Below are 16,138 nucleotides of genomic sequence, written 5' to 3'. Positions count from 1 at the left end.
TCAGTGATAGATGATTTGGGTTTACGGAGCCGCTGTCAGGGAGCGGGGGCGGGACCGTTTTATCATGTTCCGGGGAGCCCGGTCCTGGCGACTTCAGTAGCTGATTTAGGGTCCTGGCGAGGGGTTGTCTGGTTGCTCCTCCCTTTGTAGAGGGTGTTCCGTGGGTCGGTCCTGCGTGCATCGCTATGGTAGGGGGAATTGTTCCTTTCTTGTCATCATAGGTGCTGTCTGAGGTGTCAAACTTATTAGCATTGATTAAGGGAGGGATGCTCCGCTGACAGTCCTCTGGTGTAGGAAGGATCATGTCCGTTGTGTTTGATCGGGTGGGCCCGAGCACCACCCTATCTGGTGTCGTAGTTTTAGGAGGTATTCCGCTCTTGAGGGTAAGTACTGTTGGTGAGAGGGGAATCCTGGCGGCCCGAGGACTTGCGAGTGTTGGGCTCGGCCCTTCCTCCCTTACTTGCGTGGTAGGTGATCTGTTCAAGGTCCTAGAGCTGGTGGGAGGGGAGGGTGCTTTGGGGCTCATGAAGCTTCTTATATCTCTGTTTCCCACGGCACAATTTGAGCGTTCTTTAGTGCTGAGCTTAGCCTTGTGCGCATTTAACTTCTGGGGGCTATAAGGCTTCCCCGTGAAGTCAGTAGGGGGTTGAGATATGGGGAAGTGAGCCGGCGATTCCACGATAAGGTCGATGTGGGGTCCCGGGAAGGTTGGAGTTGCTCCAGTCGCACCCGTTGATCCTGAGTGTTCCCCATCCCAGGGCCCTGGGCCTTGGTAAGACCCCCCTAGTTCTAATACTGGGGGATAAAATAGCTTCGCTTTCCGTCTCTTGGCCAAGCTGTGTGGCCGGGTCCTCTCCTGGGATTGGATTAGGGTGGAGTTTCTGGTCCTCATTTTGCAGTTGGTTTTGGGTAGCTTGCCGGGACCCAACAGCTGCTGCTTGGTTGCTTGGTTGGTGGAATCCACGTGGTAAAAAGGGGTCTGTGGGGGCTTCCTGGGGTCTCCTGGAGGCTCCTGCTGGGTTGAAAGGCGCCCTAGCCTCTCCTACTGCTGCAAATCCAGTGCTTGTGCTTATGCTGGTAGGCAAGCGCTTGTTGCCCGGGAGGAGGACCAAGCTGTATGCCAAAACTGTGGCGACTCCCTAGCCACGGGGAGAGCGTAGTTCAACTTCGGCTGGGTGATGTTCTGCGGCTCTGTGCTCTGGTTATAGTTCTGCAGTGGGTCAGCTGGTGCTTTTGCGGGGAGTTGTAGTTGGAGGCTCTGGCCCTGACCTACTGGCCGCTCACCGCTGTCCTGCTGCTGGGTACTGTGCCCCCGTCGCGCCCGTGACCCCCGTTGATGCGGGCAGCGCTAGGCTTGGCTTGGCGCCCCCTGGCCTCCTGGCCTCCGGGCCCTGTGGAGGGTTGTAGGGAATTTTTGACGGTAGCGCCGGTGAAATCCGTTCTGCACGACAGCCCTGCCCCCCCCCCAGGTGCTCTTCCCCTATGCGCAGACCTGTAGTTAAGTCTGCTGGTCCGGCAGCTCCCTTTGGGGGGGGGGGGGCGTTGGGGGGGTCAGTGGGGGGCAGGGGGAATACAGGCAATGAGGAGGGAAATGGTAAGTGCCTGTGGGCCAGGGCCGATGATGCCGCTTGCTTAGCGGTTTGTATTCTGCTTTTCTGTGTCTTGTGCTTTGTGCAGTCTTGTGCCGTCCGCCGCTTCACTTGTGTGCTTGTATGTTTTTTAAGCTACCGCTCCTTACGGAGCTCACCGCAATTTCCGCCACTGTAACACCCGCAGTAACGCTGTAACGCCCGCTGTAACACTAACGCCAGCCGCCACTGGCGGGTGAAGCCGCGGCTGGTGGATGAAGCCGCGGCTGTAAATGACAGAGGGCGGAGGTGGCTACGGCGGGAATGCCTGGAGGCCGGAGCTCGCCTAACGCCTACTGCTTACCGCTTGCCGCTTTCCCGCCCGGCTGTGATGGACTGTGGCGGCTGTGGCGGCGGCGGCGGCGGCTCTGGCTCGCAGTTCGGTGATCCAGGCGGTGATCCAGGCGTCCTGCTGCACACTACTACTACTGCTGCTACTCTCTGGCTTCTCTCTCTGGCTCTTTGGCGCTCTCTGAAGACTTGGCTAACCCCTAATGCACATTGTTATTGCGGTATTTTATTTTTTCACATTGATTATATTAATGTAAATAATTTTTATATGAACTATCTTAAATTTGTTAATGTCTGCTGAGGCTGTAAACAAATACACACAGAACTAAACGTGGTGCTGCCAAATCTTTGTTTGAGAAAAGCAAATGCAGACATGGAGGGCTGATGCTTTGGACAGCATTTCTTCTGAGAGTATGGGGTAGTACCGCCAGGGTGGGAAGGGGCCAGTCTTGGCTCTTAATAATGGAATATTGTCTAGTTAGAGGGAGGGCAGGCAGAGGTTGGACTCCTTGCTAGATTAAAAAAAAAAATCGATATGTTTCCCTTTTGTGCCTTTTTCATGTTCTATCTTCTCCCTGTTGACCTACATAGGCCATGCATTCTGGTTCTTCATGTTTCTTAAAAATATGAAAATCTTTTAAACTTCTGTTGGTGGGATGGGAAGGCGTGTCAGTGGTTGTGGTCTGCAACTTGAACTGAGAAAAGGTCTTTTTATCTTCTGTTGTAGAGGAGTAGACGGTGTTATAATGTTTTGACAATACATGTACTTACCATTTTCTCCCCTTATTTTTACAGTAATAAACACAATTTGTCCATAAATGTGGAACGAACATGTCAAATTTAGGTCTCTGGAGACAATCTGAATCGACATACAAAAGCAAAACTTGAGAATGACCAGTTTTTCAAGAAATTACATTAGCTATCTGGACTCTAGCTACAAAATTAACTTGAGGAGACATTCAGGGAGTCAGTGAATAAAGATCAGCCTTGGGGGGACCGGCATCAGTTCAGATATCTAGGCATTAACGTAATTAGAATATTTGAAGCGCTATTGGCAAGTTTATGCATAATTGAGTTACAACTTTAAAGAATGGGACAAGCTTATATAGCCACATCCAAATCATTAAAGTGTGGATAGTGCCTTTTTTAAAATTTATATTTAATGCACTGACTACAGTGGGTATATTTGCCATAGGAACAGGATGGCTAAAGTAGTGCTATAGTTTTGAGATAATCACATACTATATACATATTGTTGACTTAAATAGACTGTACGGAAATTCATCATATGTGTAAAACGGGAAACTCTAGCCTGGGATAGGCCTTCCTGATCCTACATCAGACACTTCTGGCCGAGAAGCAAACAGGGTCTTTTTTTCAGAGAAAGACACTACACCGTAAAATTAAGTCATTTGGCAGAGCAAAAATTCACATATCACATGGAGCAAAATTGTGTTGCAAGTGAATCCCCAATTCTCTTGGTACAAACTTTGGTGGGGAAAACCAATAAGAAATGCAGCTGTGGAGCGCAATATAGATATATGTTAAGTGTTTAAAGAGACCAGATTAAATCATAAATATCTTCAACAAAATCAATTATGACCATAAATAAGATCTACATGAATTTCTTCTTATGAAGAAACGTAGCTTGGTCCAATGGATTTAGACACTACATCAGATCGACAAACATTTGCACGGCACTAGTAAAATTCAATAAAGTTATTATTTTTTCTATAATTCTGAGCCAACATTCACATTTACCTCAATGGCAATATTGGTTTCTTTATTCTTAAAAAGTTGAAGCTCTTCTAAGCGCTGTTTGTCTTCGGATGAGAGGACTGAAAATATTTGGGTTGGAGGGTCCTGTAAAGAAGTGCTGCATTAGTAACATGGAACACACAGTTGAAATCTAATATGCATCATTGATGATGTACTATAAAACAATAGTCCAAATATTTACCTCTTTATCTACTGGAACAGATAAATCATCTAAATAGCTGACAGTGCCATCTTTTCCTATTTCATGAACAATAAAGTCTGAATATCTAATGGGAGGAAACACAGTGAAAACATAAGCAGGTTCGCTATGGGAAGTACAAACAAAAACAACTGTCATGAAAATCAGTCCAAATACCTCTTTGGATCTTATTCCGACGCATGGAAAGAAAGCCTTTAAACTCTTCTTTCCTTAAAGCTAAATAGCAATGTGCACACTAGTCCAAGCAACATGAACCCATTATGAAAAGTAGCAGATTTGATGACTTCCGCATTTTTCAAGTGATGAATTTGCTTGCATTGCCAATAAAAAACACAAGAGCATAGGTCACCATGAGGTAAAACTTAAATATGCTTCTTAGAAGCAACAACTTCAAAATGAGGGGGGATAAAGAAGCATAAAATACCTTTTTTCAGAGACTGCAGGCCAAACTGCAAATCATCTTCTAGGGAACCCATACATCATCTTCACACACAGCACAGAGCTCTGTAAATGCACCCCAGCTTCACACGAACCAACCAATTATCTATACAATTGACAGCATGGTCTGTTTGAGTAACACAAACTTTCTGCACCCCGAAAGATCCTTCCGACAGAGATGAAACCCAGAGAGGAAAGCCTAAACCACACTCGCCAACATCTCCATTTTACTAGACACAAAATTACACTGAGGCACAGAGCCTATGGAGTCTGCTATGGAGCAATACTACACTGGGCCTCGAGAGTGGGTTAGAGGAAAAGTGACCAGGCAAACCAGTATTGATCTGAAATTAGCTTCTTCTGTTGTGATCCTGGGGAGACAAGTTACTAATTACAGGAGCTTGTTTTGTGCCCAGGTAAAACATCCAGAGAGGAGGCTGCCCTGGAGTATGAGGGAATCCTCTGGAAGCATTATGTAAGCACAAGGGTGGCAGGACTGCTCTCAGCAAACAAATTTAAGAAAATACAAGATGAATGACATCTGGAGCAAAAGGATGCCAAACATGCATTAAAAGCAACATACCTATGCTATTGTGTTTTAGCATTAAACTTATAATTACTGATAAAACCCAACCAGAAGGAAATCAGTCCTCATCAGTAAAGCCATATAAACACTGAAACATCTACAGAATCAAAAATTAAAATGCCATTTAAAGATAGGAAAGTGAGAGAGAATGAGTCATTTTTATTTCTCCATTAGGGGGCCAACACAATACAACTTTGTCATTCAAGACAGCAGCAAGCAAGACTAGTCTAAAAATATTCTGCTTGAGCTTTTTTGTTTAGGGAAGTCACTAAAATATAAAGGATTCTGTACAGGGTTTTGGGGTAGCAGGTAAGTGGCGCTCAGGCAGGTAGCTTTAGCAGGAGATAACTAAGTGGTGGATAGAAGTAAGTGTGTGGTGCCGCCAGGACAGGGGGAGACCCGAAACCCCTGAATGAGCGAGGAGCTAAAAGCCCATCTCTCAGCAAAATTGAACAAAGACCTGGGCACACGTATTATTATCAACAGTTGATACAGGAATAGTAAATATGATATTGTCGACACTGGTGGTTTTCTGATAGGATTTTATGTGAAGATGTTCATGGGAAAAACAACGCAAGCCGACACGTGTTTCGTCAACAGGTCAGTGCCTGTGACTCTTCAGGGCTTTGGAGGCGTGGAGGTGGTATCTCGTTGGAAAGAGTAAATCCGTTACTCTTTCCGACGAGACTAGCACCGGCTGGGGTCTGCTTTCACAGGCTCCGCTTTTGTCACGGACGTACCTGCCCGCCTGACAACTTTCATACCTGACGATTCCCTCTTTACTACCCCGTTACCTGCACCCGGGGTTGGAATTATCAACGGATTTTCGATACCACCTCCACGCCTCCAAAGCCCTGAAGAGTCACAGGCACTGACCGGTTGACGAAACACGTGTCGGCTGGCGTTGTTTTTTCCCATGAACATCTTCACATAAAATCCTATCAGAAAACCACCGGTGTCGACAATATCATATTTACTATTCCTGTATCAACTGTTGATAATAATATGTGTGCCCAGGTCTTTGTTCACTAAAATATAAAGTGCAGGGTTTAGAAGCATGTTTTAGGTCTTGTCTAAATATTTTATACACAGTAGAGAATATTGGAATATTAAAGTTATATTTCTTTCAGTCCGTTGGCAATGTTAATTTTTTTCAGTAATAGGGGAAATAGTTTGCTCACAAGAATTGTGGTCAATAAGTACTATCACAGTTACCCAGAGGCAAGAAAGGGTAAAATCCTTTGATAGATTTCCCCCTTTTTTAACAAGTCAGTTTCATAGCAAGTCAACTGCTCAACACCCAAGGCTTTAAATATTCAATGCGAGGTGTAGTGACAGGTAACTCTGAAAAGACTGGTGTCACCATGCACCTGAGATAGTGATGAAAACATGACAAGACTTTCCACATATCAACAAAAATCATAGCTTCAAGGTGTACTACTGGTATAAATTATACTTTTAGCTAATCCTGGCTTTTCAACCCAGATGCACTTTACTGCTGTTTTTTTAGCCCATAGTTAAAATGTTAACAGCAGAATTTCAAGTCCTAGTATACAATACAAGGTCTGTTAAAAGGTCGGGACGGACGTAAAATGAGACATGTGCCATGGGGACGCCACACAACAGCAGCACCATCTTAATGTAGTCAGGCAAAGAGTGCAGAAAATCAGTGCTGAGCATGCTTGAAGCATTAATTATTTATCCCTTAGAATTCAGGGCTACAAATGAATCTGGTGCAATTCAGACTGTAAAGGTTTCATAAGGTGCTATGCTGTTGAAAGGTTGACCAACCCTACAATGTCAAAGTATTCAATAAGGTAGCAGTGAATTACTCACAATTAAGTGCAGGAAAATGTTTATTACAACATTTGAATACAGCACTCTTTCTTTTTTAATCCATTAATAGTCGTGTAAAACAGAGTGTGAGAAGTAAAGAGATGTGAGCGTGCAATAAGCAGACATTCAAAGCGTAAAACAGACGAACGTAAGTCCATTGGACACAGGGCCAATCGGAAGACACAACAAACCCTGCAATACTTCATCTTTAAATAAAATATGTGCTTTATAGCAATCACTGCTAAAAGCAACATGCTTTTTTGCATGTTTGGATGCTGAATAAACACGGATTTCAAACGGTTTGAATAGCACTGATAAACACCACGGAAATACACAAAACAAATACTGAAAACATGACACCCTAAATATGTCCAAGTGGTCAGAAGAGGGCCTTGAAAGGGAAAGGTCTTACGAAGCAAAAGGGTGGAGGAAAAAAGTAAACAAGATAAAATGGTCAACTAGCTCAAAGGTACTCAATAAAAGGGAAGTCTGATAAAGCCTAGTTAAAAGAAAAGAAGCCTTAATTCTTGTTCGAGCTGCACATTAAACATGTATGAGTGAGAAACAATGAAGGAAGGAGGGAGAAACTGTCGCTATACCCAACTGGGGGTCAGAACTATACACAGCATATCTCAGAAAGAAAGAAATGACAGAAGAGACACCCAACTGAATGTGGCATCTAAAAGGAACCTACTAAAAGCCTGAGACACTTTCAGGAGTGTGAAAAGCATTTGGATATAGAAAAGAGCAAAAGCCTTTTTACAAGTTTGGAAGTCTGACCACTGTAGGACTGCTTCCGCCCACGCTGGCAATCCAAAGACTGCTGTATTACGAGTTGAGCACAGTGCGGGCGGTGTGGAAGCTGGGATCTTGCAGTGGTGGTGAGTACTTTTCCCAAATAGATCAATGCCTGTGTGTGTGTATTTCGACTGCAGATCTGATGGATGCACACATACACAAGATATATGTAGAGAAATACCATATAACTATTACCAGGGTTCATCCCATATGTGGGCAGTCCTGGCAATGGATATATGGTAGATCGCGTGTAGATCGTCACAAACAGGGTCGTCATCCTCGGTGTGAAGATCCTGCTGTTAAGGGGAGACCTGTAGAAAGAGATACATGATGGAATCTGTCTGAAAAAACAAGAAAGAGGTGAGTACGCACCTCAAATCTTTGTCATTGCCACACTGAAGCAGGAGGTCGGAGCGCCGCAATCCACTCATGGAACGGACAACAGTGAACCTCCCCTATACGACCCTATGGTGGCTGCCTTTCCCCAATTGCGAACCCGGAGGTCGGCTGGCAGACTCGGTGGACCAGCGGTGGTCTTAAAAATTATCTGCCCATCTCGCAATCTGCCCAGCTCGTAATACAGCAGAGGGACTGCTGAGCTCTCCAAACTCGGACCGCCACCACTGATATGGTGGTCCATGCAACCGCCAAACTCGTAATAAGGCCCAGAGTGTTACAGACTTCAGAAAAGATGTACACCAACTAGAAGAGTGTTGTCAGTTTTGGGTTATAAAACACGGCAAAACATTTTAGCTACTTCATGCCAACGTAAATGACAGGTATTGTTACCTAAATCAAAGGTTTAGAGAGTTATTGTGGAGAGGAGTTAGCCTAACGGCTAGGGCGGTCGACCTCGAGTCTGGGGAACTGGGCTCGAGTCTCAGCAATGACGCTGAACACCCTGTGATTCTGGGCAAATCACTTAATCTCCCGGTGCCTAACAAAAATGAACGTATGTCCTCATGTAATGTAACTGGTGCTATGTAAAGTGCTCTGATACCCGATTCGGGTCAAGTTCGCGCTATATAAAACTCTGCACACAAAAAAACGTACCCAACTTAGCAACCTCACAAACTGCTTTGTCAAGGCAGTTGGCATTTACATTACAACATAAAAAGATATAAACACTGCAAAAAATAAGGCTTGCAAAAGACACTGAGAAAAAGGATGTCAATAATGGTCAACTAAATGCCCAGTTATTAAATAAAACACAAGTGTCTAAACTAATCTATATATATATAAAAACGAACGTATGTATGTCTGTTTGTCCTTTATGCATTACTACACCATTCATCCGATCGCCATGAAACTTTGGGAAGTTATTGAGTACACTCCAGCGAATGTTTTTGACATAACATTTTTTAAAATATCGGCCCCCCCAGGGCCCTCATAATCTTTCGAATACTGATGTATGCACCAGATGGAAAACAACAAATCGTGTATCCACAAGCACTCGAATAAATAAATGGAATTAAAACACCATTCATCCGATCGCCATGAAACTTTGGGAAGTTGTTGAGTACACACCCGCGAAGGTTTCTGGCATAATTTTTTTTAAAATATCGCCCCCCCCCAGGGCCCTCATAATCTTTTGAATACTGACGTACGCACCAGCCATAAAAACAAAAAATTGTGTATCCACAAGCACTCGAATAAATAAATAGAATTAAAATGACACTTTGAAATGTTTTCCATATTAAAATTAATAAGTTGCAAAAAAAATGACACAATGTAAATTGAATGTTATCATAACGAGTTTCCTTGAATTTCCTTTCTTCGGAGATCGCAGCAACGCGCGACGGGTAAGCTAGTAATTTATAAATAAGATAAGAATAAGGTAAGAAAGTCAATAATTCTGGCTTTTAAGTTGAAAGATAGGAAACAGTAAGCATGCATGCATGCAGGACTTGTTTAAGAAAAAACGCACTTTAGCAAACCTTATAATAATTGCAGAGACTCGCACCATGACATCAAATACAGCTGGGCATCCGCATCATGCACAAGGTATCAACATAACACAGCATTGTTAGGGAGGAACAAGATGCACTAGAGAAGTGTGTATAAAAGCAGAAGGTCATCTCCAAGACAATAACGAGATCAGAAGCTAACGCAAAGATTAATGTTGCTAGGTGTCAGAGAATCTATAAAATGCTAGAGAGGCGTAGAGCAATATAAATTATAACCGCGAAGCCTGGCTCAGCCTATGAAAAATTAAATGCTGGGAATCCTGTGGAATTATCTGAAAACAAACCCACATAGCACAACCGATCATTCAACTGCCAAAGGCGACTTGGGGCACCCAAAGAAATGAAGAGGAATGATCCCCTCCCCACATGTGATATGGAATTGTCAAGTAAGAAAACTGAAAACAGGGGAAGTTACAGCTGTGGAAATGTCTGGATTCCACAATGATATAGCAAAAAAAAGGTGAACTGTAAATACACACTATTCAGACACGGACTGAGTCTAAACAGCACTGTATTAACCTTCTCTGATCTGCTTCTTTCCAGACTCCTGTTCTGTGTAGAGTTCAGTTGAAAGAAAGTCTAAAAAGTGCAATTTTCAGGAATTCCTGGATCTCTTGTGAGCGAGTTCAAATCTAAGACTGGGGATGATGGAATTCCATCAACCTGGTCCTTGGACATCCTCAGATTTGCTTCCAAATCTCTTACTATTAAAAAAACGCTTTTTTTTTTTACTCAATGGGGCATTACTTTCTTTAGTACTGTGGGTGGGAGGGGCACTGTGGCTTGTCTGTTTCTGCAAAAATGCAGGGCATCTGACCCAGTATTCTTAGTGTACCACCCACAAGACCGTAAATGTAATCCTGGCATCTGAAGGTGCTGTGGCAAGCCGAAATTGCATAGTTGGTGTGATCTACCTTAAGGAGGTAAAGGCACAGGGCCACCACCATTTTTATTTTACGCATGCAGCAAGACTGCCTGCTGGGCTCTATCAGATTAAAGATCTGCACAGTTCCCAAAATTAGGTTTCCTTGACTTCATGGCTGGGGTATAGATGAAGGACGTCAGTTTTTGACTAATTGGTGATTACCAGATGGACTGGTTAATGCTTCATTCCATTTTGGAACCCAACTGTGAATGCTGTTTAAAATGCTTGCCTCTTTCATGTTTGAGCTTGTAATGGTCATCTCACACATCCCACCTGCAATGCACTCCATTTGTGATCCTCCTCTAAACCTGTTGCGTCTGACTGGCGGTGAAGGCATCCTGCCCATTGCCTGAGAACCAGTCTCAGGCAACAGTGAGATAGTGTAGAAACAATGAAGTCAAGACTAGTTCAAGAATTTATAAGGTGTCATGAACCCTAGGGTAGCAAGATTTCCCAGGTTCCAATGACACTGCGGACGTAGTAAAGGAAGGATTCTTGAGGCCTTTTCGCAATTTTTGCTTAAACCAGGGGTGAGCAATATAGCAGGTGTAAAGTGTGCAAATGGTGGCTGTGAGAAGTTGGCCCGATATGCAGCGTTCGCTATTCTAGCGACCGCTATGTATCGTTCCAAACGACCCTTATGATGATTGGTTGTAAGTCAACCTATAGACCAGCTATCCTAGTAGCGTGGATACGAGCAGTCTAAGGCTAAAGACTCGAGAGGGCGTGTTAAGCCAGCTGTTTACCACACATGTACCCCTTGAACACCAAGTGAAAGGACACCACACAAGTGTTATGAAAATAAACAGGATATTTATTAAGATTCACAACAGCCCTGGACTCTTTATGAGGACAGGGTACTAAGCACAAACCAAATCTCTTAGGAAAATACTTCAAGTGCACAATTAAAACAAGTGTCCGAGGACACGGAAAGTTTAAGGTCTCGGGCGGACCCGATAAGGCAAGTCGGAAGCGAGGGACTCGGGACCCTAGAGTAAAGAGGCTATGCAGGCACCGAAATGCCGAGTTACCTAGCCACGAGGGCTGCGGCTGCACAAGTCTTACAGGCGTCGGGGTCTTCGCTGACGAGCCAGGAGCCGGAAGAAAAGGAGTTGCTGGCCGGCGACCAGTGATGAATAGTTCGTAGAGATCCAAGCCTGGATCAGAGATTGATGATACCTGAAAGCAGAGGGGACCAAGTTCGTACTACTAGCCAGTAGTCAGAGGGTACCAGGAAGGCACCGGTTGGCCGTCACCTCGGCCAGGTGAGTGGGCGACGCTAGGCTCTGCAGTCTCACGGACCAGGAGGCGTTGTCGGCGACCAGGATGGAGGTGCGAGCGGTCCCACGAAGGATGATGCTGTCGGCGTCGCTGGGCCCAGGATGGGGCAACAAGCCTTGGCAGGTCTCAGGGCCACGTGGTGGGCCTAAGATGGCGTCGTGAGAGGACCAGGAGGGTCCGGGGTGCTTCTCGCAAAGATGGAAGCAAGGGCCAGTCTGGAGCAACCAGACCAGCAGTGTTGATTGTCGGATGTCGTCACAGAAGGGCACAAGCCAGCGGCTAGTGACCAGACAACGTGCTGAGCAGCGAGCAGAAGGGCCCCACGCAGATCGTGGAGATGCTGGGAGACTGCACTTCGGTGCTGGAGGGGCTCAGGGTCGGGGCTTCTCGGACCCCAGAGCACTCACCGGAGAATTGCTTCGATGGTCGTGCTGGTTAAGAGCGTGCAGGTTCTGATGATGGCCGGTCCCTCGAGGTCTCGTCGCACCCACAGATCACAGCTGAGCTGATGACGTGGGTAGAGGTCAGAGGTGCCAGGGAAGCCGGTTCTCGTCGAGCTGGGCCGTCGGATTCCTTGAGGAAGGACTTACAGCAAACCGCAGAGTTCTTAGATGGTGCCCGCTGATGCAGGGTGACTACTCCTTAGTCACAAGGGAGAAATCTTGAGAAGAGTCTCGAAGTCCTTTCGTAGAAAGTATTCTTGATTCAAAGATGATCTAATTTGGAAGGGTCCCCGCTCCGGCCTTTATTCTAAAGAAAGGGGTGGGTACATGACTAGGTCCTGCCCTAAGGGTGGGACCAGGAAGGGGGGTAGTTACACCCCTCTCCCCTGCCGGACTTTCCCCAGGCCAGGGCTGGTGCCCCTGGAACTGGTTCTAACCGGCAGATGCGTAGTGAGCACCGGGGTGCCACTCCGCAGTCACCTTCTCGCAAAAGCCCTACCTACCCAGAATACACAAACCCTGTCTGGGACGGTGCGAACACCGCCCTCGACAGGAAACCCTTTGTCCAAGCTCTCCTCGCTGGAAGGACTCCCAGCAGCAGGAGGTCAGACTCGTGTCTGTGGTGGCAGCATCCATTTTGTGGAGCTGAGGCTTTAGTTAACTTTAACCGGGGTTCACAGTTACGTACATGTCGTGTCCCTCTAGAAGGGCGGAATGCTAACCTCGTCGCCAGAGTTGGTGAGAGGGCAGCATCCCGATTTGTATGACACCTTACTCGACATGTCTTGATAACGCGACACCGAAGTTACCGATGTGGTACGCGTTATCATGGAACAGCCATTGGGTCTTGATTCCGCAAGCTGCAACCGGGCTCGGCTCGGGCCAGAACCTAGTTCACACGAGCCCACGCACTCTGCCTTCAGGATTGTCAAGGGCTGCCATAGGAGTGACTGATAGGAACTCGGGTGTCCATTGTATGGTTAGATATAGAGCTACTATACCTAAAGCAAAGGGTGATTACACGACTTTGCCCCAGCTTTCATGCAGCCAGTTGTGTCAAATTTAGGAGGCCAGCCAGGGGTGGCATAATACATGCTGCAGCCCCTGGCGGCCCTGGGTACACCTATGCCCTGCGTTACGGGGTCTGATAAGGTGGCCCAGTACCAATTGGTAAATGCACCTAGGGTACATATCGTAATTTAGAAAGAGAACAGCCAGGCTGTGGGTCTGATTGGCAGGCCCACAGCCAGAGAAAGTCGTAAACCAGTGAAACAAAAGCAAAAAATCTGGGTGATCATAGGATTGCAGACCCTACTCTCCTACAGTGGCTAATGAGTATACGGTGTGCACTTTTAAATATTATGAATAACTGGGGTCGGTGTTAAGCAGGACAATGTTGGGCAATGTGTGACATTGCAAAGAATGTTTTAGTGGCATTTGTACAACTATATGCTTTTGTACCATTTCAAAATGAACCATAAACAACAAAGCTGGTAGACCCCTCCCTAATGGCAAGGAGAGAATCGGGACTATTTGCACAATGTGCCAGCAAGTGGTTAAAAAAAGCTCTATCAGTCATGTTCTGATAGCCTTCTGACATAATACGCTCAAAATTTCTACATCTGCCGCCTAATTTCTTATGAATACCTTATAACACTCCAGTTAGTAATGCACTCAAGAGCCACTGCATCTTGACCTGGACTAGAAATATTTGTTGTGGATATCTTTTTTTTAACACATACTTCTAAACCAAGGTCTACTGTAAGTACTGTCAGCTAGCATGCCATATTTGAGGTACAAATGGTATAACCAATATTGTAAGCATTTTTTTCCAAAATCTTAACACCGAAACGTGCTTTCTGGTATGGAGGTTAGTCAAAATTTAGTTTCATAAGCCCGATTTATTATTAGTGAGGAGAGGAGTTGGCTATTTTAATTTGAGATTACAGTTGTATTCAATGCAATATCTAGACAAAATCAATCACATGATTATAAAAGATGTTAGGAAATATCCAACTAGGTCATTGTGGTATCTAAATTTGCCTAATGTTATCAGATTGGAGCATAGAAATGCATTTTTTCTTCTTGAGTCTACTAAGAAAGATTTATAATGTCACAATTCTTTGAAAAGACAAAAGGATTAGACTGCATCAGATCACACATAAAGAAAATACAGACCTTTCTTTTAATATACCGGAAAACCCTTCGTGAGAGCTGACAAACTTAATGATGCCGACATCTTGTTCGGTGAGCCCATGCTTCATCATGTCCGCAAAACTCTCGATGTCTCCATCTTCACCCTCCGGTTCATCGGGATCCACCAACTCCTCTTCGTTTTTGGTAACATCTTTCTCTTCCTCCTCAGTTTCTCCTGTCAGGCACTCTGAAGTCAACGCCACCGCTGTTTTCTGTCCCTCCTGAAGATCATCCGCTAAGCAGGTTTCGACAATCTTCTGCCTTTTTGTTTCCTCTCCGCTAGGGAGGTCTTCATCATGGAGAGGCCGTTTCAGGGATACGGTCTTCATTTCAATATCATCCATGTTGGAAGGATAATTAGAGCACCAGCTGTCAATAGGAAGAAGTTACAAGTTACTTGAAATCCTCTATAGTAAACTTTGGTAAACTCTAAAGTATAAAGTCCACTTCAAAACTACAAATGTTAGTCATTAAACAAGGTAAACACACTGGTTAATTCTTGGTACCAAAAATATAGAAACAATGCATGTATTATGAGCTGGAAATTAATCACAGTTGTTCCTCACATCAGTGTGCTGGTGTACTAAAGTGCACTTACAAAGGTACGTTTGACCTTCTCCACCGAATTGTCTTCCCTGGAGATGTTCACATTCACTGTATTTTTAAATTCATTGTCTTTTTTATTTTTATTTTAGGAAGCTTTTTAACTTGAAGGTCCCAATATACAATTTCTGTTTCCCCTGAAGAAAAACTGGACCACTTCAAAAGAACAAACGTAAGAGCCAAGACTTCTCAATTACTGAACAATCTGTACATGGTATAGACTGGCAAGCACATTTAAGACGCACATTACGGAGGTAAGGGTGGATGTGTCACGTTTTGTGGCGACACCATCTCTCAGCACATTTTCACATTTTTATTATTAGTTCACACAAAGGTTTACACAAAACAAACGCACACAATACCTCAAATTTTAAAACACACATGTACACATTATTGGTAACATAAATCATAACCCAGCGCCTTAGAAAGCAGATGTAAAATTTAATAAAAAACATAATACATCTTGGGTTAACGTGATTCAAAACACTACTCACGATCACTCAATTGTTTGGACCAGAAACAGCATTCTTGAAATTTTCATCATCAGATCCCCTTCCTCTTTCGGATGAAATGAATTTGCATAAAGCAAACTTAAAACACATGCAGCCAATTCCAAATGCATTTATAAACTGCACCTGAACGTCAGTGATTGAATTCTGTTCCGTTTCTTACCGCGCAGTTGTTGAAAAACACCAATTCCCACGCGTCAGAGAAGCAGCAGCTTCTCAGCAAAGTTGTGACATTACGTAATTATGAACTAGTGTTTAACATAGTAAGTACCTTAAAGCCCAACAGAAAATATTAAGATATCACACGTTGAAAGAGATGCTGACTGCACTCTTAGGAAAAGTGCTGCTTTGAGAACCTCATACAGTGAAATTGAATCTTAAGGCGAAACAAATAATTTACATTAAAAACACACACACAATTTAAGAATAGCGAAAAGTACCATTTATAAGCATTCACAAGAGCAAGAATATCCGTAGAGATCTCAGATTGTATCTGTGCTATTGCTTTATATTTGTTACATATTAACTCTGAAAAAATCCGGTGAAATTGTAACAATATTCGTGTAATTTCAAAAAATGTATAATCACTCAGTTAGTAAATGTATCCATATTTAACAGCTTTTTATTTCAAAGTACAAAAGTATGATCTATCACCTAGA

The 16,138-nt window shown here is 44.3% G+C and overlaps 1 protein-coding gene across 3 annotated transcripts in view; it reads right to left on the bottom strand.

Annotated features, from left to right (window-relative positions):
- PUS7 (pseudouridine synthase 7) overlaps positions 1–16,138 on the bottom strand; it is a 330,471-nt gene that overhangs the window by 260,944 nt on the left and 53,389 nt on the right. For all 3 annotated transcript variants that reach the window (XM_086967051.1, XM_086967056.1, XM_086967062.1), the window contains 3 exons: positions 14,350–14,736; positions 3,880–3,964; positions 3,681–3,782 (listed from right to left, as the gene is read on the bottom strand). In XM_086967051.1, the coding sequence (XP_086823177.1) occupies positions 3,681–3,782; positions 3,880–3,964; positions 14,350–14,736 (574 nt within the window). The remainder of the gene's footprint in view (positions 1–3,680; positions 3,783–3,879; positions 3,965–14,349; positions 14,737–16,138) is intronic.

The sequence above is a fragment of the Lissotriton vulgaris genome, chromosome 1_1, assembly GCF_964263255.1.
Source record: "Lissotriton vulgaris chromosome 1_1, aLisVul1.2, whole genome shotgun sequence".
Taxonomy (NCBI): Eukaryota; Metazoa; Chordata; class Amphibia; order Caudata; family Salamandridae; genus Lissotriton; species Lissotriton vulgaris.
Note: the sequence above shows the minus strand (reverse complement) of the source record. Positions and strands in the feature narration are given on the sequence as shown.